The sequence below is a fragment of the Bipolaris zeicola genome (genome assembly GCF_000523435.1).
Source record: "Bipolaris zeicola 26-R-13 unplaced genomic scaffold scaffold_177, whole genome shotgun sequence".
Classification (NCBI taxonomy): Eukaryota; Fungi; Ascomycota; class Dothideomycetes; order Pleosporales; family Pleosporaceae; genus Bipolaris; species Bipolaris zeicola.
Window position 1 is genome coordinate 32,153 of NW_006912226.1, and position 23,647 is coordinate 55,799.

The 23,647-nt window shown below is 50.4% G+C and overlaps 8 protein-coding genes across 8 annotated transcripts; 5 read left to right on the forward strand and 3 right to left on the reverse strand.

Annotated features, from left to right (window-relative positions):
- Positions 1 to 97: 97 nt before the first annotated feature.
- On the reverse strand, positions 98 to 7,707 carry COCCADRAFT_39604 (uncharacterized protein; the record flags this gene model as incomplete). Its single annotated transcript, XM_007717391.1, has 9 exons — positions 98 to 242; positions 310 to 2,542; positions 2,693 to 2,775; positions 3,102 to 4,339; positions 4,391 to 5,259; positions 5,315 to 5,894; positions 5,943 to 6,357; positions 6,798 to 7,500; positions 7,560 to 7,707. 9 exons carry the CDS (start codon positions 7,705 to 7,707, stop codon positions 98 to 100), a joined length of 6,414 nt encoding a protein of 2,137 aa, XP_007715581.1.
- A 1,044-nt stretch (positions 7,708 to 8,751) lies between these two features.
- Positions 8,752 to 9,662, forward strand: COCCADRAFT_7779 (uncharacterized protein; the record flags this gene model as incomplete). Its single annotated transcript, XM_007717377.1, has 3 exons — positions 8,752 to 9,085; positions 9,140 to 9,435; positions 9,483 to 9,662. 3 exons carry the CDS (start codon positions 8,752 to 8,754, stop codon positions 9,660 to 9,662), a joined length of 810 nt encoding a protein of 269 aa, XP_007715567.1.
- A 692-nt stretch (positions 9,663 to 10,354) lies between these two features.
- COCCADRAFT_104710 (uncharacterized protein) lies at positions 10,355 to 12,396 on the forward strand (the record flags this gene model as incomplete). Its single annotated transcript, XM_007717392.1, has 3 exons — positions 10,355 to 11,450; positions 11,502 to 12,275; positions 12,329 to 12,396. 3 exons carry the CDS (start codon positions 10,355 to 10,357, stop codon positions 12,394 to 12,396), a joined length of 1,938 nt encoding a protein of 645 aa, XP_007715582.1.
- Positions 12,397 to 12,806: 410 nt separating this feature from the next.
- On the reverse strand, positions 12,807 to 13,868 carry COCCADRAFT_7781 (uncharacterized protein; the record flags this gene model as incomplete). Its single annotated transcript, XM_007717378.1, has 3 exons — positions 12,807 to 13,076; positions 13,138 to 13,570; positions 13,648 to 13,868. The coding sequence occupies 3 exons, from the start codon at positions 13,866 to 13,868 to the stop codon at positions 12,807 to 12,809; spliced, it is 924 nt and encodes a 307-aa protein (XP_007715568.1).
- Positions 13,869 to 15,085: 1,217 nt separating this feature from the next.
- COCCADRAFT_104696 (uncharacterized protein) lies at positions 15,086 to 17,091 on the forward strand (the record flags this gene model as incomplete). The annotated part of the gene is made up of 3 exons (XM_007717393.1): positions 15,086 to 15,920; positions 15,968 to 16,564; positions 16,619 to 17,091. The coding sequence occupies 3 exons, from the start codon at positions 15,086 to 15,088 to the stop codon at positions 17,089 to 17,091; spliced, it is 1,905 nt and encodes a 634-aa protein (XP_007715583.1).
- Positions 17,092 to 17,186: 95 nt separating this feature from the next.
- COCCADRAFT_104709 (uncharacterized protein) lies at positions 17,187 to 18,161 on the reverse strand (the record flags this gene model as incomplete). The annotated part of the gene is made up of 1 exon (XM_007717394.1): positions 17,187 to 18,161. The coding sequence occupies one exon, from the start codon at positions 18,159 to 18,161 to the stop codon at positions 17,187 to 17,189; it is 975 nt and encodes a 324-aa protein (XP_007715584.1).
- A 524-nt stretch (positions 18,162 to 18,685) lies between these two features.
- COCCADRAFT_104737 (uncharacterized protein) lies at positions 18,686 to 20,426 on the forward strand (the record flags this gene model as incomplete). Its single annotated transcript, XM_007717395.1, has 2 exons — positions 18,686 to 18,722; positions 18,781 to 20,426. The coding sequence occupies 2 exons, from the start codon at positions 18,686 to 18,688 to the stop codon at positions 20,424 to 20,426; spliced, it is 1,683 nt and encodes a 560-aa protein (XP_007715585.1).
- Positions 20,427 to 21,182: 756 nt separating this feature from the next.
- On the forward strand, positions 21,183 to 23,270 carry COCCADRAFT_104735 (uncharacterized protein; the record flags this gene model as incomplete). The annotated part of the gene is made up of 4 exons (XM_007717396.1): positions 21,183 to 21,401; positions 21,485 to 21,749; positions 21,796 to 22,107; positions 22,159 to 23,270. The coding sequence occupies 4 exons, from the start codon at positions 21,183 to 21,185 to the stop codon at positions 23,268 to 23,270; spliced, it is 1,908 nt and encodes a 635-aa protein (XP_007715586.1).
- Positions 23,271 to 23,647: the final 377 nt, after the last annotated feature.

Consider the following 23,647-nt stretch of genomic DNA (forward strand, 5'->3'; position numbering starts at 1 on the left):
ACCTCAAACACAGCTCCTTTTGGCTGTGTCAATGCTAATCCGAGCCAACTCCGTGCCCGCTATGCTAGTCCGTGATGCAAGACCTAGACCCTCCGTCTTACAAACGCCTGAAGAAATACACATAGGCAAACTTCTTCATCTCCTCCACATCTGCAGCCTTGGCCACCTTTTCGTCATTAAATAAAACCCACGAGGCCGACTGTTCGTTTTGCAGTTGCTTGCGAACAAATGCAACGTAGTGTCTGTAGAGGGTCAGTTCATGGTCATGTGCAGTACCGTCCAGCGACGTTTCTAGATTGTTTAGCTTACCCAGCATGGATCGAGCTTCCCTTGTGGCACACAATCGACTGCAACTGGAAGTTCGCAGGCAGCTTATCACTACCTGCTAATGCCTTCTCCGTCGCATCAGCAGGGGCATCGGAGCTGCCACCTTCGTCAAAGTCGCCGGGTGCATCCGGATGACTGAACAACCAGTCTACAGCTCGCTCCATGTCGCCGCCTGTCTCCTTGAGAGCTTGTCGTGCCTGGGGAGCGCTGAAGCCCATAGCGCCTAGATTCTCAATCTTTTCGGGATCAATAGCGGACGCAGCAGCTGTGTTCCCACTCGAGCCAGCGTTGAAGTCTACGGGATCATCGATATCAGGATCCTCCATGTGCGCGAACAGCCAGTTTGATGCTGCTTCAGCATCTTCATTTCCTGTAGCATGTAGCGCTTTCTCACACCTGACCCTTGGGAAGCCCATGGCTTCGAGCATCGATAACGCCGCCTCGTTGGGGACCCACTTGCCTGCCGATCCTCCAGCTCCCCCCATGTCCACATCATCGGGAAGGAGTTCTTCCCCTTCGCTCAATCCGTTTGATTTGTAAGCATCAAATGAGAATGGCTCGTCGTTAACGATGACTGGCACATCTTGCTTAGTAGGTACCCAGTTCACCAACTCGAAGCGTCTCGCATTCACTGCCAAAACTGACGGAAACGTCTTGAACATGCTCCTCTTTGTGAACCCATCCTTGCTACCGCAGGCACTGCAGGTAAGCTCGACCAGTTCTTCAGCTGTGAAAATGTCAATGCATTCCTTCAGAGAGACAGGTTCAAACTCTTCCTTCTCTTCCTTTTTGCCGTTGCCATCAGTGACATCCATTTGCGACTCCTTTGGTATCCTACGAATAGGGACGGGAATCGATATGTTTTCCTGTTCGTCTGTCCTATACCGAACACGTTTACAGCCAACACACTGTAGCCGCTGCTCCATAACAAACCGGAAAGCATCGACAGGGTCTTTGTGGGGTGCAACGTGCTGTGACCGAGAGATGAGCTTGAGCATGTGCAGGAGCAGTTCGAAGGCATCTTGCTGCCGCATTGTAGAGAATTCGGCATGACCTCGCCCAATCAAGTGCTTCAGCATCGCAGGCGCAAGACCGCGCTGGTGCGGGATTTCCGGACTCTGCTCATTGGTAATGACATCGGTGTCAGGCTTCGAGTACCGACCAGAGATCATGCCATCTGCAATCTTGCGCAATTGAGTTTCCAGGTCTTCTGCAGGAAGTGCTGCATCAGGTGGCGCCTGTTCAGGCAAGTAGTACCGCTCCTTGAACTCTGGCATCGAAAACAGAGCCTGCAACGTGCTGTTGAGATAGCAGCTGTTGCCCAAATTCTTTAGTCCCGTTAATTCTGGTCCGAACAATGGCTGCAGCTCCTTGCCGTCCTCCGTCACCATGGCAAAGTCCCATCGCAAATTCTGTTCAACCTGCATCTCAGTGAGACTCTTCTCAGTTTTCACCCTGTCTTTGATGTTGATGCCCCAATGCGCCAGGTGGTCTGGTAGCTCTGGATCAATGCGCTCCTCGTCGCAAGCATAGCAATAGATATCAGCTGTACCGTCAGCAGTGAGAGAACCAAGTTTGACTGCGACCGGGTGGCCCGTTGATTTGGTATGACCAACGCCGTGTGAGTTGCCACCAACGCCACCAAACTGCTGACGACCACAACCCAAGTTACCACAGGACAAACATAGCCACAGGTTCTCATTCAGCTCGCATTCTGAGCAATGGCCCAGCTTTTGAGACTCAATTTGCCGTGCTGCATCCTGCTCGAGGCACAGCGTATGTTCGCAAGCGGTCAGCTCTTGCTCCCATGCCTTGACCTCTTGCTGCTTGGCGAATGTGTTGGCCTTGAGAACCGCGTCGACGATATCCGGAAGCTTTCCAGAGCTCTTATCGACGTCGTCAACCCCACACTCGTAGCACTTGACTTGAGTTGTAGTGTCGTAGCGGTCGGATTCGGTTTCAGCTGCCACAGCAAGCTTTGTCATCTTCTGAGGCGGTTCGTCACGCTGGACTCGCCTTCGTGTGCGCTTAATGTTGAGGACAAGCGGATGGTTCGTAGATGAGACGTGAAGGAGAGCATGGCTGCGATCGCTCGTGCAGCCTCCGTTGAAGCAGTACAGGCAGACATCGAGGCCGGTGGGGTCGTCGATCGAGTCGAAGCATTGAGTACAGTCTTCTCTGTAGACCGATTGCGTGGGGCCTGGGGGCCGCAGCTCTATAGCATGTTAGTACGTCGCTCGTTGAAGCCAAAGCTACACGGAAAATCATATCCAAGGCAACAGGCCGTTCGCTCGAGCGATTGCCACCTTGAATCTGTTATTGCAAAATGTTGTATTTGCTTGGGCGGAGCCAGAGTAGAACTGACCGGATGCGTTGACGTGCTTGCAAGCCATGTCTGGGAGCGAGCTGTATGGAGAAAAGAAATGGGGTTGATTGCTGGACTCAAGTCTAGAAATGTTTGGTACGACATGGCAGATAGCTACGTTAGGGCTACCGAAGACCCCCGCCGCGGGGCAAGACTAGTGGGGGGACCTTCCCATTCCCACTGACCTGAAACATGAGTGAACCGCCACCAACGACTGTACAGCAGTTGGAAAGCGGCTCCACGTGACTACACAATTCCTGTCGTTTACATGACGGAGGTACATTATACATGATAATCGGGTTTGATGGTAGATTTTCATGAAAAGAAACCAGTCAGAACTTCAAGTGTCGACCAATTGCATACTACTCTATTGGACTACAACCCAGGCCTACTTTTACCACGAACTTACTTTCCTTGTTGCCGCGCGTTAACGGACCAGTTTTGGAACTGCGTAAAAAGCACGGGTTGGAGAGGAGACTTCTTGTCTGCGAACCACTGCTTCTGCGTCTCTGCGTATATATCCACCACACCAGCATAGTTTTCCCTATCCATGCCAACGAGTACCTTCGCGACATGCAGACTGGCGGAGCCACATGCGTCTGCATGGACCTTGGCCCCGTTACCCAGCTTTGCTTCCTCATGAATGCCTTTTAGCAGCTCCCACACAGGCTCAGTGTTCTCTGGCTTTGGTAGAGGGGCCTTGTGCTTTGTGCGGGTGTCGAAGAAGGTCTTGAGCATCTTAGCTGCCTTGTCGGCCGTCTGCTTGTTTGCATTGGCGCGAGTGCGGCGAAGCACTGGAAGTAAGATGTCCAGCGTGAGTGGGTTCGAGTATTGCTTCTCCATGTATATGGCAAGGAGATCAAGCACCCTCGATTTGAACTGGACCACATTCTGCTTGGCATCCTCCCGCTCTTTCTTCTTACTTGTTGTCTTGCTCCTCTCCTTGAAAATCTTGCTGAGATGTGGATCCAGCGCCATCATCTGCTCATCGTCCATGTCCGACTCGTCCGATGTCTCTTCTGCTGCATCGTCGTTGATGTTTGGCTTGGACGTCTGAAGAGTCATGGCCAGCATGTTGTCAAACTGTGTCAACTCAGCATCCTCTTCATCATCCTCGCTATCGCTGTTTCCTTCACTGTCGCTGTCGCCATCACTGGAGTCTGACTCAGAAGTATCATTGGATCCTTCTCCATCAATCATCTCCACGTCAGAGTCGATTTCATCTTCATCTTCATCGTCTTCGCTTGATCCATCTTCCTCGGCGTCTTCATCACCCTGGTTGAAAAGTTCCCTCTGCCCTTCTAGGTTTTCTTCCGTATCCAGGATGTCGGTCAGCGATCGGAGTCCATCAGCACTGATTTCTGAAGCAAAGATAGAAAATGCTTCTTCTCCTATGCGACGAAACAGTGTGCGTGCGTTACCCGAGAACGAGAGCACGATCTCCACAAAGGCATTCTGACCGTCGGGCGTTGAAGACCTTTTCTTCTTAGATGAAGCTTTTCGTGATGCTTCAAAAGCTTTGTATGAAGCATCGAGATCGTCGAGCATCATAACAGCGTCGCCCTCACCATTGTAAACTTGTAGAAGCGTAAGCGAGTACAAAAGCATGAAGCCTTGCGCAGCCATCTCGTTGCCAGCTATCGATCCCTATAATTTTGGGTCAGTCAATTTAAAAATGAGATTATAACGTGTACTCACAGCTTCAGAAATAGTGGCGAGAGTCGCTGATGCTTGCTTAATGGTACTCAGAATGGAGGGGTCTGCCTTCAAGACAAGTTCCAATTTCGAAGACTTTCCACTCTTAGCTTTGATCATATCAATGACCAGTAGCGCGACATCTGCGCGGCTTCCAAGCTTGACGTCAAGCAGCTTCGTCAGACAAGAAGAGAGGCGTTCCTGGAATACCGTCCTACTGCGATCGCTGACAGGTGGAAGTGGCATTTTCTTGGTTTCTGCATTTCGAGCAGGGACAAAATAGGCACACTCTACCAGCGTTTCCAAGGTCTCTCTGAGCCAATTCGATTTTCTCTCATCCAATGGGCGGCCTTCTTGTCTATGAACAACCTCCTTCTTGAAAGTTTTCTCGTTGAACTTCTCGTATCGTTTGTAGAGTTTGACTGTGCTCAGCAGTAAGTCCGCGATGGCTTGTCGGCGGCTGTCAGCAACCGCTTGGTCCTCGCTGTCTGGACGCAGGATCAACGACCTGAAATGACGTATAATTTTCATCAAGCTCTTATCGTCCGCTGATAAAAGAATTTGCTCGAGTGTCTTCGTTTTTGTGATGCGATCAAACTCAACACTCCCATTCTTCGATGTTAGCGCAACAAAGATGGGCAACGCTGTTCCGTCTTCTTGCTCGACCCGGAGCTGGACTGAGTTCAACGCCGCTAATGCGGCCGAGTGGAGAAATCTGTCCTCCTTCTTGCTCTGGTTGATGAGGGTGCGCATCAGGTTGGGACTGAAAAGTGCTGATACAGCCCAATCAGGCACTCGTGTAACCATGCTGGATAGTAGCTTGAACCCCCAGGCTTTGCGTTCATGAGATGCGGAAGAAGAGAAGAGATTGCCTGCATTCTATTAGTTGTGCAAGGAAACAATATCTTCTCGCCATCATAAACTTACCATCAACGGTGTCAATCCAGAATTGCGGAAACTCTGGTTTGTTCTGGGCATCTTCTTTTGCTGCCTCGTCTCTGCGCAGCATCTCAGCGAACGCTAGGTCCCAGGTAAAGGACGGATTCGGGTTCGTGGTTCCAGTCTTTGTAGTCTCTTTCTTCCCGGCTTCTGATTCGGTCTTGTTGAAGTCTTCCTTTAAGATTTTGGCCAGGCGAGAGCGCTCCTTTTTTGATAGGGGGTCTTTGGCATGCCAGACACCCTCTGGAAGGGCCTCGGGGTAGCTTTCCTTGACGGTGAGCCATACAGCTACACCCTCAGGGGTTGAAATCAACTGGAATGAGTTGAGGCGTTCAAGCAATTCCTCTACACACTTTTGATACTGTGATTGGCCCTTCAAACTCCTTACGGCTTCGACAAGAACCATGCCGCATTCTTCGCGTAGCCAAGGAATGTCGCGCGCCATCTTGTAAACTTGGTCGAGTAGCTTGTTCCAGCTTTCCAAAGAAATCTGAGGCTCAATTAGGATTGACGATTGCATAATGGCCTTGAAACCGAAAAGTTTTCCGATTGTGTGATCTCGTCGTTCCTATGCAAATTAGCATTGGGGACTATGCCGTTATTGTCGTTCTCTTACTTTTCCTGGCACATTGCCTTTAGGCTTCGTCTTTTCCTCGACCATTTTGATGATGGATGCTACATCGAGCTCCAGGCCCTCGATTTCGCTCTTCTTCTCCCCGAAGATCTGGCGGAGAAACTCGGTCAATGTAAGAGAGAATCCAACCCTGGCTGCTTTACGTTGACTACACAAGCCTTTTATCAGTCGTACTAGGGCATCCTCAACGTCTTTTGCGGCTGGTTTGTTGTCAGGAGCGAACCTGACAATAATTTGTTTGGCGGCTTCAAAGCGAACGTCATCTTCCTCTGCGGCCAGATCCACGTACAGCTTCGAGAGCTTCACCTGATCATCTATGCTCTGTCTGCGTCGTTTTGCGGGAGCCTCGTCCACCTTTTCAACTGGATCCACATCGCGCTCCCTCTTTCGCGTCTTGCTGCCCATTTTGATTGTTAATTGTTCGTACGTGAGTTGAAGTTTATGTCGCGTTGCGAAGTTGGAGAAAAGTTGAGCACGGTTTCCCCGAAAATTTAGGTACTAACCGTATTGGGGACTAAAGCTACAGGGTTCGCCGGGCTAGTTCCTGAGAGTAAGTAAAGGCTTCTAATGCCTGCACGACAATGTGCAGGACTACATACACGCCAGTAAGACAATCCACACAACATGTTTGTCCTGAAAGCTGAAGGCAAAATAACTTGCCAGCACCTAATGACATCATTGACCTTGAAACCTTATAAGTACACATTACTGACATTGTACTTTGAAGTCACGAGAGAATTGACAATTGCATGTGAGAAGTAGCACAGGATACTTGGGAATAACTGGGCGAGAGTTTTGTGTACCACAAGTGTCTAGCCCTGATGCCAAGCTGCTTACATTTCGTCCATATCATCAAGACCCGTAAAGGCACTAAGCGGCCTTGTTGGCCTTGCGGCTTCCCGATGTGGTTGTTCCTCCGTTGGTTCCGCTGGAGTCTCTTCCAGACTCGCCTCGTTACCCAGAGCCTTCTTTCTTTGCTCTTCTAGATACGCCGGTATGTCAAACTGGTCCAGGTCGTTGCCCTTCTCGCGCCAGTACGAGAGACGATAGAGGATGCCGTTACGAATCTTCTCGGTGCTTGGCCAGGGATACCATGCCAGATTGCTGGCTTTCAGTTTCCTGAGCCACTCTTCCTCTTCAGCAGTGATGTCAGGCACAGCTCCATCTGCGTCTTCGCCCCCCTTCTGTGCCTCGGAGCTATCATTGGGTAGGTCTACGGCGTCTGGCACAATGGCGGGCGTGTTCATGCCATTGGTGGGTGCACCGCTCGAGCCCACATCGTCATCGTCCTTGTCGGTGGTGGGGACGCGCTCGCGATATGTCGGAGGAACAGTATACCTCGAGATGTTGGTGGCGTACTGCAGGAGCTCGTCAAATGGCACAGCACGCGATTCTGGAGAAAATGTTGTTGCGGGTGTGTTGAAGAGTTCGCGACGTAGTCCTGCAAGCTTCCTGACCGAGTCTCTGAGCTGGGCTTCTAGAGCATCTGCCTCTGCACGCAGGGTTTGGATGCGGCCATGGTTTGCTTGGTGTTTGGCGACTAGGACATGTCAGCGAGCAGCGCCAGTGGGATGCGCGGGGCGGGGTGTGTATGCGCACGCTGGTCGAGGCCATCGCTCAGCTGGTCGTCAGCGGCCACGAGGTCGATTGCGGCTTGAGTGGCTGGATTGTAGGCGGCGATTGAGTCGACCAGGGTGGTCAGGGCCCTCTCGACCCGGCCGAACTGCTCGTTGAGGACGTCGTCCATGAGTAGTGGAGGTGAGACGGATGTTCACACGTTCACAAGTACACGCAGCAGAGCAGTGGTTGGCGCGCTCGCTAGGCGTTGAGAAGGGACCACGCGCAGGCACGTGACACGAATGATGCGCAGGCTTGGTGCAGGTGGCCGAGGATGGGATGGGGTCATAGGGCTGGGATGGATGCAGGTCGCGCGCCTGGTGCGTAGTGCGTAGAGCTGAATGGCCGGCTCTAAGCAGCCCAAACCTGACTGACAGCATCAGGATATGGATACACACTACTATGCATACTGCTGCATAGGCGCTCTGCCAGGCCCGGGACAAGCACATGTATGTGCATACGAGTGCGGGACATGACGACGACGCTGCCCACAAGGGCCCCAGTCCCCCGTCCACTGTCTGTCTGGACCCGCGCTGCTTGTCCGCTCGGAGGCGAATCTCCGCTGCCATCCCGCGTCATATTATGTATACCTATCTTGTGCCTCCCACCACACCACCCTCCGCCCGCTGCCTTACCCGTCCTGACCTAGTCGTCTGCTGCTCGTCACGTCGCCCTTCAACGTTGCCTGTCCCTACACCTACTCAGCCTTAGAGAAGAGCGCTGCGCCCCTTGCCCGCAGAGCCATTGCCGCAGCCCCGCTATCTATTGGTCCACCACTACCATCACATACCATACTTTGGTGCTGCTCCGCCTACCAACACTTTTACCACTGCCTAGCCGCTTCTCCCCTACATACATATCCCCGCTCGTTCCTAGAAAATCTCCACTCACGGTAATCCAACTCTCGTCCAGCCATGGGTAAATCGTAAGTTTGGCTTTTCTTTTCCCTTGCTGCTTCTGTAAGGCGGGGCCTCGGCGCCTCCCACCTCGACGTCAGACGACTCCTGCCCTCTGTCCCGAACATACGCTGCTCCAGGTCAAGGCTGTACGCTGCTCCCGATCTCGCCATGGTTTCTGGACCAAATTCAAAGTATCCGCGCCTCAACCCCGCTCCTGGCACCAGCCCGCACGAGCACCCAACCGCGACTCGATACCTACAACCCCAGCGACAAGCATGCGCGAGTACCGCCTGCGCCTTCAATCCCTTCGCAGGAACTCGCGATACCCTTTCTTGGGCACCGTCATCCGCCCCTCAAGTTTGCGCGCCGCCATCACCTTCACCCACCTCACCCGGGCGAGGCTGGACATGCAGAGAGTTGCCTTGGCGAATGCCGTGCGCGATTTCGAGGAGGGCCTGGGGCTGTGCTGCCACATAGCGTGCCTCGAGATTCAGAATCAGCTGCTGATTGTGCGATACTACAGCCAGAGTAAATTGTCCCAGCAGGAGCTGGCCGATCTGCAGAAAGCAACACACTTCGACAAGAAAGAACTACAGCAATGGTACAAAGGTGCGCATAGAGTTTATTGAAGTAAGCGGCTTGTGGCTGAGTATACATGTCTAGGCTTCCTAAAGGACTGCCCGTCGGGTATGCTCACCAAGGAAGAGTTCCAGAAGATCTACAAGCAATTCTTCCCGTTCGGCGATCCTTCATCGTTTGCAGACTATGTCTTCAACGTTTTTGATGCAGACAAGTCAGGCACAATCGACTTCAAAGAATTCATCTGCGCACTGAGTGTCACCAGCCGTGGCAAGATGGAGGACAAGCTGGATTGGGCGTTCCAGCTGTACGATATTGATGGCGACGGCAAGATAAGCTACGAGGAGATGCTGGCCATTGTAGAGGCCATCTACAAGATGGTAAGTTTGCATCGGTGCCGGGATAGACTCGTCTCTAACGCATGCAGGTTGGCTCCATGGTCAAGCTCCCCGAAGACGAAGACACACCCGAGAAGCGCGTCAAGAAGATCTTCCGGATGATGGACAAGGACGAGAACGGTAGCTTAGACATGGCTGAATTCAAGGAGGGCTCCAAGCGTGACGAGACCATTGTTTCGGCCTTGTCTCTCTACGATGGTCTTGTTTGAAGAGGAGGGTTGTTGATACCCAAGGTCGTTTCCTATTCTTGTTTCGTTATAGTCGATATCACAGCGCATTTGCGGGATTCGGGCGTGCCATCGTGCCCTTGCTGCCAGGGGTGGAAAACGTTGACTTCGCCTCGGCGTACTGGGACATGATGATTGATGTACGTATAAACAGCTCATACAATTTGGTTGCTTGAGGGTAGAATGCAACAATGTATTTCCAAGACCCTGGCAATTGTACGCCCTGCGTTTGCTATTGTCAGACATGCATGTTGAGACTGTCAAGCTTGTGTAGGGTATAATGTGAAGGCGAACATGGATGTATTCTAGTCTAGTTCAGTCGAGACCCCTGTCTACTGAAACGGTGGCTCAAGTCTTGGCATACGCGTAACTTCCCTAGGCCGCTCTCACGTAACCATTTAGCAAGGGACGGCTTGTGTAGCTTCAGAAAACACCACATTGCCATTACTCCCAACCTCGCTACATTACTGTCGCCTGGCTGTTATGGACAGCCCACGTATCTAGAATTCCTCCACGTAACCCTACTCCTTTCGTATCCACTGTCGGCACCATCACCACTGTAAACGCTACGTATCGGCATCTCGCCCAGCTTCTCAGCCGGATATCGGCTCACTCCACAACATTCACAATAAATTGTTGCGCTCCTCTGCTGCGTTGACGGCAAAACACACAAGATGCGGCGCTCTGATCTATCCTTCTCTGGCGCTTTGCTGGCGTCATTACTAGCCATAGCGCCCTCGCCCGCATCGGCCTTTTACTTTCCAGGCACCGCGCCAACAACCTACAAGACTGGAGACGCCGTACCATTGTACGTCAATCGCCTCACACCAGCCGACTCGCAAAACGACCCGAAAATACGATCCGTCTTCTCGTTTGACTACTACTACCCGCCCTTCCACTTTTGTCGCGAAAAAGATGGACCAAAGGAAATCCGCGAGAGTCTGGGGAGCATACTGTTCGGCGACCGTATACAAACAAGCCCTTTTGAGTTGAAGATGGCCGTCAACGAGACTTGCAAGTTACTTTGCGAGGCTCCGTACCCGGGCAAAGATGCAGCATTCGTGAATGACAGAATATACCAGGGCTATGATCTCAATTGGTTAATAGACGGATTGCCAGCGGCGCAGTCATTGCGAGAACCCGGTTCAGATCAGATCTTCTATCAGCCTGGCTTTGCATTGGGCTTGGTGGATGAGGAGAAGCCCATGCTCAACAACCACTACGACATCGTCATCGACTACCACGAGGCCTCGCCAGGCAACTTCCGAGTAGTAGGCGTGCTGGTCGACCCATACTCAATGGCTGAATCGAAGAGACAGGGTGATGATCAGGCTACCTGCAATGGGCAGACACCAGTGGTTCTGAAGGACAAAGACGACGACGAGAACATGGTCGTTTTTACTTATGGCGTATATTGGAGGAGCAGCCCGACTCCCTTTGCTACTCGGTGGGACAAATATCTCCATGTTTACGACCCCAAGATTCACTGGTTCTCCCTCATCAACTCGGCTGTAATCGTTGTGTTCCTCGTTGGTATGGTCAGCACGATCCTTGTTCGTACTCTAAAGAAGGATATTGCGCGATATAACCGCTTGGATCAGTTTGCACTCGAAGACTTTGGCGAGACAGGAGATGCTGATGATACTGCTGATGATTCGGGCTGGAAGTTGGTTCACGGCGATGTATTCAGGCCGCCAAAGAACCCGCTACTTCTTTCGGTCTTGATAGGCAATGGCGCCCAGCTCTTTGCCATGACAGCGTTGACCATAGGTAAGTCCACCAACGCTCGATATGAGCGCCTCTTGCTAACATGTATAATAGTATTCGCGCTGCTTGGCTTCCTTTCCCCCAGCAACCGTGGTGCTCTCGGAACTGTCATTATCATCTTCTACACACTCTTCGGTTTTTTCGGCGGCTACGCCGCTGCGCGCGTCTACAAATTCTTCCAAGGAGAATCCTGGAAACTCTGCTTCTTCTATACCCCCGTCGCTCTTCCAGCAATCGTCTTTAGCGTCTTCTTCCTCATGAACCTGTTTGTCTGGGGCCGCGGAGCATCAGGAGCAGTGCCCTTCACCACAATGCTAGTCGTTGTCATTATCTGGTTTGTCATCTCAGTCCCACTCAGTCTGGCGGGTTCCTGGTTTGGCTTTAAGCAAGCTACTATCGAACCACCTGTTCGCACCAACCAGATCCCCCGTCAAATCCCCCCGGCTGGAGGCTACCTGCGACCTATTCCATCCATGGCGCTGGCTGGCGTACTCCCCTTTGGCGCCATTTTCGTCGAACTCTACTTCATCATGAACTCGATCTGGTTCTCAAAAGTCTACTACATGTTTGGTTTCCTTTTCCTCTGCTTTGGCCTTATGATTATTACGTCTGCTGCAGTCACCGTCTTGATGATTTACTTTTTGCTCTGCGCGGAGAATTATCACTGGCAGTGGCGGTCGTTCTTCACTGCTGGTGCGAGCGCTGTGTATGTGTTTGCTAGTTGCTTGCTCTACTGGATCAAGGATGTTAGTTGGACGAGCTGGACAAGTGGTGTGGTGTACCTTGGATACTCGGCCTTGCTTAGTGCGCTAGTATTCATTCTCACTGGTAAGTACATCTTGCCAACCGATCTGAAAAGCAGAAGCTAACTTGACGAATAGGTACGATTGGCTTCTTTGCCAGCTGGCTATTCACACTCAAGATCTATAGATCTATCAAGGTGGATTAAGGGCTTGGTGCAGGATTTTGTAGGGGGGTTTAACTTCTTGAATGATGACATTGTACATGCTAGTGGAGTATACTAAAAAGTATATATTGAATCTACACTATGTCGTTTACATCTAATCTTTGCCACAGCTGCCCATGTCAATTATGCTAGATCTTACGAAAAAACGAGTTTGACACTGGACATGTTTGCGTAATGGGGCTGATGTATCGTAGCTTACGAGATGTGCATGATGAACTGTAGACGGTTTCATTAAAAAATAGTATTCCATAATAATGGTAGTAGTCATGATCCGGGTATAGTTTGTACATAACAGCGTAAAGAAAAAAGTCTAATTCTACTCTTCCTCTCGATCATCTCGCTTACTTAGTAGCATGCGCAATCACGCGCATCTCCTGACGATACACCTGCTCTCAATGCACATACGCCGTGTTCCCCTGGATAACCGGCGCATAAACATGCTGGGCCGGCTTACGGGCCTGTTTCCAGCACGTATGCTTTGCGATTCCCAATAGCGCAACGAAGCTAAGCGCTTGGAACATAGTCAGAACATACGACATGACTACCGATGCGTTGAGATCAAAGTGCTCGGAATAGTAAAGGCTTAGTGCCTGCAGCACTATGGACAGGCCGGACCAGATGAACATGAAGATATGGAGGGCAGCGACCCAGCCGATGAGATCCTGAGCAACACCATTAGTAAAGCGCGGTAGAGGGTTTTTTGGAAACGGAAGCATGACTTACACCCGCAGCTATCTGCGCTCTCCGCAGCCCAGACAGCGTCATAGTAGCCAGTGCCGCCGACACGATAACACAAAGTAAATATAGCCCTACCAACGCCAGCGATAGCCGCCGCGACGATTCCTGAAGCCTATATCGGTCTTCTCTCCACATACGCTCTCTCTCGAGCCAGAGGTAGCTGAATAGACTGATGTAAGCTATGTAGAGAGCGCCCATGACGCCTATCACTGCCAGACAGATGATTCTAAACATCATAACGGCTGAACCGAGTTGCCTCCGGAGTAAGACATTTACTTGGTAGACGACGAGGAACAGCATGCCCCATATGCTGATGATGCCGATGATGTTGGAAGCGAGGGACAAGTCGCGGACTTCCTGGAGACCTCCAGACTGGCATTGGGCTACGAGGAGAGATGTGAAGTCGAGGACTAGGGAACTATATTTATCTGTCTATCAGCCTTCCGCTTATGTAGAAGATGATACTGGGGGAAGGTGTGAAAAGGAGTGGCTTACACGATCGCGAAGAGCAATGTGAGTATGTAGGCATATCCGAGTAACGATTTCCCTGCGCCACCGCTCTTTTTGCGGATGAAGAACGAGGCGATGAAGATTGCGAGGAAGATCGCGATGTAGACGAAGTAGTAGCTGAGATAGATTTGGGTGATGGGGTATGGAAATGCGTCAGGGCAGAACACCCTTTTTGAGAGGTTGGGACTGCTACTTGTTGGTGCCATGAGGAAGTTATGCGGTGCGTGTATTAGGTTTTTTTGTCTGATAAATGAGACGACTGAGCCGCCGAAGATAAATGGGATTCCAGATATGCAAGAGGGAATGATTGAGTAAGTGTTGATCTCCTAGATGATACAATTTATATAGAGTGGCACGACGGTTTCTTTTATAAACTAATTTTCATTGAACAGACTTGCCGTCTGATCTATGTTGTGGCTGGTATGCGCTGCTGCGTTGTGACGCTGCGACACTGCACTGCTGCGGCTTGACGGCATTCCGGCAGCCACTTCGTATCTCTACCTGCTCGAACGAATCATGACTGGGTAACGGCGTGCCAAGGGATGGAAATAGGATTCATGTTGGTCGCCTTATTAAACAGGTGTTCGATGGTAGAAGCGAGGTGTCGCGGCGCCAACAGTAGCAGCAGCGAGACTAGGGGACGCCTTCCTATGGCATCGCTGCATTCACTAGACGTGTAAGTAATGTTGTACTAATGCGTTCTAGTGTGAGAGAATGGGTTGTTGAAGTTCTATTGACTGTGCAGTCAAGCAGGAGAGTTGATGTGTTGGATGTTGGAGTTCAGAATGCCCAGGACGCCATATGTACTCGGCTCCGGTCGACAGCAAAACGAGGCTGTGCGGGGGGGCTGTGTCGTGGTCAGCAGCCATTAAAGGTGGGACAGGATTGTCTGAAAATCGAAATACCGAGTGACTCGAGTATGCATGTAGAAGGTCACGCTTCAGCCTAGTGTTGGATTAGTTTGTGGTAGAACACGTGATTTGGCTTGCTGCAGGAACCGATGCGCATGCACGGCTAGTACTGCTCTACTACAAGGCGCGGCATGACATCATGTCCATTTTGGGTGAAGCACCATCTGGACACGACCGTGTACTATATGCTTCGGTACGTCCGGACAGCTACTGCGATATATACTTTTGTGTGCTTACTGGATCCCAGTGCCGTCTGATTTGATTGCCTCATCTGGACCGAGCTTGCGAAGCACCCGTTCCGACAGTCCCGTCCCAAGGAAACATGTACCCACAGTACCGTTCTCTTTCAGCGGCCAGCAACCTATACCTAAACACAACACTTCAACACGCCCACTTTGGTGAATCCATCACGTTTCTTTCCAACAGCCTGGTGAGCGATGGAGAGCAGTCACACACCTGGTTTGACAAGCGATAAGACTGATCTCACATCTCTGACGAACGGGGCATCAGCAATGTCGCACGTACTCCGAGGCCTATCAACCCGACCACCCATCAACCGCGAAGATTCGTGGAATCCAAATACTTCATCTAGTGCCTTGGATGTCGATGGTGTGCTCAGATCAAAAAAGCAAAATGAATACCATGGGATAGAGTCTCGAAGCCGTAGCACGACCGCTATACCTTCGGATGAAAGCGGCTCGGAAACTCATGTGGAGGAGAGGCAACGCAATCGCCGAAAGAGCATCGAAGTCGTACTAGAGAAATCTGGAAAGAAAGGCGAGTATAAAATCACCGCCAAGGACCCGGAGTTCCAAGAAGCTTTACAGACTGGGCTCCGGCGAGAGGCTGAGAAGCTGAACCATAAGACCAAAGGTCAGCCAAGGGATCTTATCTTCACCCAGCAATTTACAACGTTCGATCGCCAAAACGCAACGGCATCACAGTCGCCCTTTCATGGGTTCTTCACTCTTTTCTGGCTTGCCATGGCCTTTTTACTTATACGGATAGCAGCTGGAAACTACAGAACTAAAGGCTCAATCTTTGGAGATGCAGAGATCCTGCATCTGATGGTCGACAAAGACCTTTTCGTCATGTTGGCAACAGATCTCGGAATGTGCGCAACGACCATCTTTGGCTTCTTCCTACAGAAAGCCATTGCAAAAGACTACTTGACGTGGAATGGTTCAGGGTGGATTATCCAGTCGCTGTGGCAAGCCTTCTTCACCTTTACTTTCATTTGGATTACCTTCTGGCGTGAGTGGCCTTGGACCCATACCGTCTTCATTGTTCTGCATGTCTTTGTGCTGTTGATGAAGCAGCATGCCTATGCCTTCTACAACGGCTATTGTAAGCCTCCTTCCTGTAATACCGAGGGTCGAGCTAATTATGAGCAGTATCGCGAGTTTATAGACGACGGAACATTTTGCAGGATATGCTTAGAGAGCTGGATGCTATGAAATCGGAAGAAGGCTCGACTGAAACGACGCACCTGCCAGAGACGCCAGCTGCTACCAACGTTGGAACCCCCAATGAAAGCAATCTGATCAGCCGAGGGCGCAAATACTCCCCGCGATTATCTGAAGAAAATTTGGAAATTGCAAGTATTGGTCAAGCTATTGACTCTGGAAAGCCGCTCGACTCGGAACAGATCGAGGGGTTCCGCCGTGTGTTGAATACTGAGATTACAATCCTCAATGAGGATCTACGTGGAAAATGCACAACGACGGACAACATTTACCCCAACAACCTCAATCTCTACAACTTCTTAGAATGGTCATGTTTCCCCACGCTCATCTACGACTTGGAGTATCCCCGCCAGGATCGTATCAACTGGTGGTACGTTGCCGAGAAGTCGGCAGCTACACTAGGTGGCATTTGGGTCATGATCATTATCTCGCAAGCGTACATCTACCCTGTAGTCGTAAAAACTGTACGACAAAAGGAAGCTGGCATGTCACTGTATCAGGGATGGCAAGAATTTCCATGGATTGGTAAGCAACCTTTACTTCGTACTTGATGTTATATGCTAACGCCATCTCCATCAGTCTCCGATATGTTATTCCCCATGCTCCTCGAATCACTTCTGAGTTTTTACGTCATATGGGAATGTCTCCTGAACGTACTAGCGGAGCTCACGCGATTTGCCGATCGGGGCTTCTATGGTCCATGGTGGAATTCCGTATCCTTTGAGCAATATGCTCGGGACTGGAATAGGCCTGTTCACAACTTCTTGCTTCGACACGTCTACCATTCTTCAATTTCCTTCTTCCATATGTCGAGGATGCAGGCTACCTTCTTTACCTTTTTTCTGAGCGCCGTCGTCCACGAGATCGTCATGTTTTGTCTCTTTAAGAAGGTCAGGGGATATCTCTTTGCATTCCAACTTACACAGATACCCCAGGCAGCGTTTTGCAAGAGTAGGTTCATGAAGGGAAGAGATACGCTGGGTAACGTTATATTTTGGTTTGGTATTTTTATTGGGCCTAGTTTGATTACGGGTATGTACCTTATCATGTAGGCGATACAACTGGTTTTTGGCGCTTAGGTTGTGGAGGTCTTGGTGGTGTGAAACGATATCTAGACGAGGAAATTCATTCACTAGTTCCCATGATTTCAAACGCTTCGATTCTTCTCTTCTTTCAGCACTTCTAACACCCTTCTTGTTATTCTGTCTCGCTCACTAACATCGACTTGACCGTAAACCTCCTGTGTTTGCCTGAAGATCTTCTCCTCCCACCCATCACCAACATTCGGCTTCCCTGAATCGTCCCAGCAAGCTTGCACCGTTCCCCCAATATTCTTAAAGAAACCCTCTAACCCCGCCGGCCCACCTCCAGCATGATAACTCTTGAAAGGCCCCGCAACCGCCCACCGCGGACCCATACTACTCTCCACAATACTATCCAGCTCCTCGACCGAAACCACATTCTCATTCACCAAATGCACAGCTTCACGTAGCAGCGCAAACGCCAATCTATTCGCAACAAACCCCGTCGTCTCTTTCTTAATATGCACCGGGACTCTCCCCCGATCCACCCAAAACTGCTGCGTCCTCTTAACAACGTCTTCGGACGTCTGCGGCGACGCAACTAGTTCCAGCAACGGCATTACATGCGGCGGATTATACGGATGCACCACCAACAACCTCGACTTATCCTTCATATCCTGTACCTGCGCCGACGCCGGAATCCCAGACGTACTACTCCATAGCAAACAGTGCTCTGGTGCATGCTGCTCTACTTGCGCCCAAAGCTGTCGCTTGAAAGCGAGGTTCTCTGGTCCGGATTCTTGGATGATGTGCGCTTCAGAGACAGCGTCGGCGAGCGAGGTCGCGACGCGAATGTTGTCTATTGCTGCTTTTGCCGGGGCATCGGCGAAGAGCTCGCTCAGGTTTTGGTCAATGTGTTGGTCGAGGTCTGGTCGTGTGTCGTAGATTGTTAGTTGGGAGGGGCTGAGGAGGTGGGTGAGGTGGTATGCGGCAAATGAGAGGCCGATTGTTCCGGCGCCAATTAGGGTTATGCGAAGGTCTTTGTTTGAGTGTACTCTTAGGACGGGGTCGAGCTCGGGTGCTTCTGGCTCCGAGGACATGTTTTGGTGTGGTTGATGATTATAGTAGTACTGGGATGTGGAGGCTTTTTGATCTCAGTGGAATAGCTTTAATGGATGAAGTTAACACAGTGTATCCTTTGCAAAAACACAATGAAACAACCCCCAAAAAGCTCATTGGGTGGCAGTGAAGTAATTCATACGTATGTACCCCTGCGTGTGTAGTTAGGTGTTATCTGGGAAGATATCAGTGGGGGTCGGCGATCTTGACCGCTTTTAGATGACTCGGGTAGTGTATGCAACCCCGCCTTACAGAGGCCTTGTCCCCGCTCCGCCATCGTATTGAGAGCTGCATATCCGATGGGGATAGATGCACCGAGGATAGAAATCCCCATCTGCCTGCTAGCTCCCATGATTTCTTCCGCTCCACGAATCCTTGTTCCTCAATTCCACTCACTGCTTTGCACCATTCATTGTCCGCCTGCATCACTTCTACTTTGGCTTCATAGATATTGGTTTGACCAATATTTGTCTCCTTGGAATTTCAAGGCATTGAATAGATCAAGATGGTGATCTTCAAGTCAAAACAACCACCTATCGATCGTACGTTGTCCCCGGGTACGCATGTGTTTGAAAACTACGCATTTAGTAACAAATGTAGTGCCTACCGACTTGACGGACTGGGATTGGCTCTTTGATTCGCCTTACTCCCCAGTCAACAATTATCCGTCAAGCGAGCTTGCAGGCTTCCACAACGCCATCACGAAAGAACGTGTGAACTGGGCTGATGTAAAGAAGTACTCTACATACATTTCTACAGCTTTAGTCAAGGAGTACAATCTCAAAGAAGGCGATACGGTGGCTCTTTTTGGCCAGAATACAGTATGGTATCCAGTAGCAATGTTTGCTGGGCTCCGTGTGGGTGCGAAGATCAGCGGCGCAAGCCCGGCCTACAACGTTGAGGAGATGACGTTTGCACTCAAGACGGCGGATGCAAAATTCTTGACGACTACACCAGGAAGTATGGAAATCGCAGCTGCGAGCGCAAAGGCTGCAGGAATACCTCAATCAAACATCTTCCTGCTCGAGGACGAGCTACCTGGTTACACTACGGTCCAAGATCTGATCCGCATGGGAAAATCACATGGCGAGTCTGGACAGACAGCTGCTTTTAAAATCCCTCCTGGAAAGAAAAATAAGGATATTTGTGGCTTTCTTTCCTTCTCATCTGGAACAACTGGATTGCCGAAAGCCGTCATGATCAGTCACCAAAACGTTATAGCACAGTGTCTGCAAGTGCAGCAGTTGACACCGGAAACGCAGAAGAAGGTCATGGCTGTACTTCCGCTCTTCCATATTACAGGCTTGGTTCACCAGATGCACTTACCAATTCTCATCAACGCGGAAGTTGTCATGCTTCCGCAGTTTTCAATGGAGAAGATGCTAGACGTCATCGTCGAATACCAGTTGAAGGAGCTTCTACTGGTACCTCCAATCATCATCCGGCTAGTCCGCGACCCAATAGTAGACAAGTACGATCTCAGCCACGTTGTTCGCTTTTCTTCCGGCGCCGCTCCACTTTCTGAAGAAATCATCCACCAGCTGCAGAGGAAATTCCCGCATACGGGCTTTAAGCAAGGCTATGGAATGACTGAATCTTGCTCTTGCATTACTGCTCATCCGCCTGATAAGTACGATTACAAGTACGCCCACTCTGGTGGCGCGATAGTTGCTTCTACCGAGGTCAAAATCATCAAGGACGATGGTACGAAGGGAGATGTTGGCGAGGATGGTGAAGTGCTTGCTCGCGGACCCCAGGTAGTAATGGGATACCTCAACAACGAAAAAGCTACCCGGGAAACATTCGACGCAGACGGCTTTTTACACACGGGCGACCGCGGATCTATCAGTGAGGAAGGCATGATTTACATCTCCGACCGCATCAAAGAACTCATCAAAGTCAAGGGTATCGGCGTTGCTCCAGCTGAACTTGAAGACTTGCTTCTTGGCCACCCTAAAGTCGAGGATGTTGCTGTAATGAGCATAAAGGACGACTACTCTGGAGAGCTGCCAAAAGCATATGTGGTACTCAAGCCCAGTGTACAAGAGAGTACGGCAGTAGGTAAAGAAATCATCGCTTTCGTCAAGGAGAAGAAGGTCAAATACAAGTGGGTTAAGGAGGTTGAGTTTATTAGTGAGATACCGAAGAGTCCTTCAGGCAAGATCTTGAGAAGAGTGTTGCGCGACAAGGAAAAGGATGGCAAGTTTGGTCTTGTTGTTAGAGACGAGGTCAAAGCTAGGTTGTAAACTAGAAAATCAGACACATGTATGGGATAATCTGATTGATCAGATCAATCGTTTTATAGGAAGGTTCGTACTGTGTACTTGCTCGATCGTTTGGTCCGTCCGCGGGCCGGTGCCTGGCTTCATCGAGGGACGACACGGGTCATAGGCACACTGCTTGTTGTATGTGGCGTTTGGTTATTATATACTTCGTACGCGCCGCCGCCTTTCGATTGGGAATTCTGGTGGAAAGTATCGAAAGCCTCCGCGTCAGCAAATGCATGGTGGCAGGAGAAATCCTGGGTAGTGGCAAAGGCACTACCGCAATGCAGAAAAGGCTCCGGGCATCAATCGGAGAGGCGCAAGAGAAAGACCGATTCACGGAACGCTAATCGACGCGCTTGTCACCTATCAGGAAGGAGAATGTCTGGGTTTAAGCTTTTTTGGTCCTCGGCATCAAGGACTTGTCGAAAGCTTATCTCCTTCACCAATAATAGCTACATGTGCAGTCTGATGCTGTCCCTCCATTCCGCACGGAACACGGCGCGCCACTGGCTCAGTAGTGTGCATACGCTTCCATCCCCTCCCGGAACGTATGTATAATAGGCCGTCCTTGCTACCTAACATGCGATACTGGTATCCCAAGTGCCTCTGAAGATGCGATACCTTACATATAGTGCAATTGTAGCACTCATCGCCTCAGCTTCGGCTTGTGAGGGTGACCACAGTTGCTATGGGGCGCTAAAAGATGATGTTGTTCTGACCAGGAATGTCCGCCGAATGCAACCCGACGCACAAAACGCGACTACAACTCCAAAAGGCCCTCTAGAATGGGGTCAGATCAACTTTCTACATACCACCGACACCCATGGCTGGCTTGAGGGGCATATCAAGGAGCAAAACTACGGCGCCGACTGGGGCGACTATGTCAGCTTCACAAAACACATGAGGCAGAAAGCTCGCAAACTTGGCGTTGATCTGCTTCTAGTTGACACAGGGGTTAGTATCTACTATCAGAGCCTTGGGGACGAGTAGGGCTGCACGTATGTGGAGAAAATGTGACCTTGCTAACGTTGTAGTAGGACTTACACGATGGTGCTGGGCTTAGCGATGCGACGACGCCCAACGGCAGGGTCTCGAATGTGATCTTTGAAAATGTCGACTATGATATATTGACTATCGGCAATCATGAGCTATATGTCACCGAGATTGCCTATGAGACTTTTAGCGGCTTTGCCAAAGCATATGGCGACAGGTATATTACTAGCAATGTTCAAATCATCAACCCAGCCACCAGTCAGTTTGAGTACATCGGGGCTCAATATCGTTATTTCACTACTGAGCAGGGTATGTCAAAAAGGACGACTTCGAGGAATACACTGACTGTTTGCAGGTCTTCGAATCATGGCTTTTGGTGTACTGTTTGACTTTACTGGTCACAGCAACGTTTCCAAGGTCATTAAAGCTGCGGATATGGTCAAAGAGAAATGGTTTCAGCAAGCTGTTAACTTCAGCAAGCCAATTGACTTGTTTGTGGTTGCTGGCCACAACCCTGTGCGGACGAATGTCTCCAGTAGCACAATGGGAACTGTGTTCAAGGCCATTCGAAGTATCAAGAAGGATGTCCCAATTCAGTTTTTCGGAGGCCATACGCACATTCGAGACTTCGTAGTTTATGATGCAAAGGCTACTGGTCTTGAGTCTGGTAATTTGCACCCGTATTTATTGGTTAAATTTTGCCTAACAATATTTCTAGGTCGTTACTGCGAGACTCTCGGGTGGCTGGCAATGTCTGGTATCAAGTGTTCCAGTTGCAAAGCACCGAACAACCCCAAAGGTGTACCAAACCCATCCCGTGTTGCATCATCACAGGTCACCATTGACAAGTCTACTTTCAACACCCCAGTTCGCTATGCACGGAGGTACCTTGATTGGAATCGCAACACTTTTGCATACCATGCCGAGGGAAGCCAGCCGTACACATCCTTCAGCACCCCTGAAGGCCTAAAAGTCTCATCAGAAATTACTTCCGCTCGGACTAAGCTCAACTTGACGAATCTTTACGGTTGTGCACCAGAAACATACTGCCAGTACTGTAAACCATTTTTGGCTGAAGGCAACATCTTCAAGCTTCTCCAAACGGCGCTAGCTACGGCTGTCGTGAACGAGACGCGAAAAGATATCCCTCGACTTATCATAATCAATACCGGTAGCGTCCGCTTCGATCTCGCCCAAGGCCCTTTCACGTACGACGACTCCTTTATTGTTTCCCCATTCAAAGATGCTTTCCAGTACATTCCGAATGTGCCCTACAAACAGGCATCGCAGGTCATCGACATCCTCAACGCAGGTCCCTTTCAGAAGAAGAAGCGAAACCTTGAGACATCCGATTTCGCTTTCAGTCCCGTCCTTGCAGACCGCGATACATGCATCGACCCGCCCCTCACCCACAACTATGAGGGACGAACCCGCCGCTCCAAGCAAGGTGGTCGGCTAATCCGCCGCCAATCCACTTCTCCCACGCCCGGATACACCACCAACGACGATTTCGGCACCGACGGAGACGACACCATGCACTCGCCCATCCCCAACTACCCTCAGCCCAACGATCTCCAAGCCAACGCCTCGTTCCCGCTCGACGGCTCCATGCCAAACAGCGTCGATCTCATCTTCCTGGATTTCATCGCTGATTACATTGTTAATGCTCTCAATGAGCCGCAAGTCGGTGGCAACTTCTCGTTGGATCAAGTCGAGTATTATATCGATGAGACTTTCACGACGAATAGCTATCTGCCTGCGTACGCGAAGATTGCGTGGCAGAAGAATGTGCCTAATTGTCCTGTAGGCAAAGGAATCGGGGCCTCGTAAGTAAGGAGGAGTGCTGTGGTTTAGGCAGTGGATGGGGGTACATATAGGGGTGTCTTCATGTTATCTGCAATGTAGAAAATGTATTGACGGAAGTGAAGAGGTTGGGGTAAGGTGTATATACCGAGCTAAGACGTAAATCGAAACCCTTTGCTACAAGTTGCAATCAGATATAGTACCGTTTTCTTTTTCTTTTGCAGGGAGAATATAAATATTAACGTGTTTCACCACCGAGCGCCGCACCCCACCGAGCGCCGCAGTTCCCCCACTAAAACAACGTCGCAATACTTCTTACGCAACACCACCACAATTTTTAGTAATAAATAGAATAAGATGTTATTCTTTAGATGCGTCGCTATCCTCTGTATCCTCTAATTCTA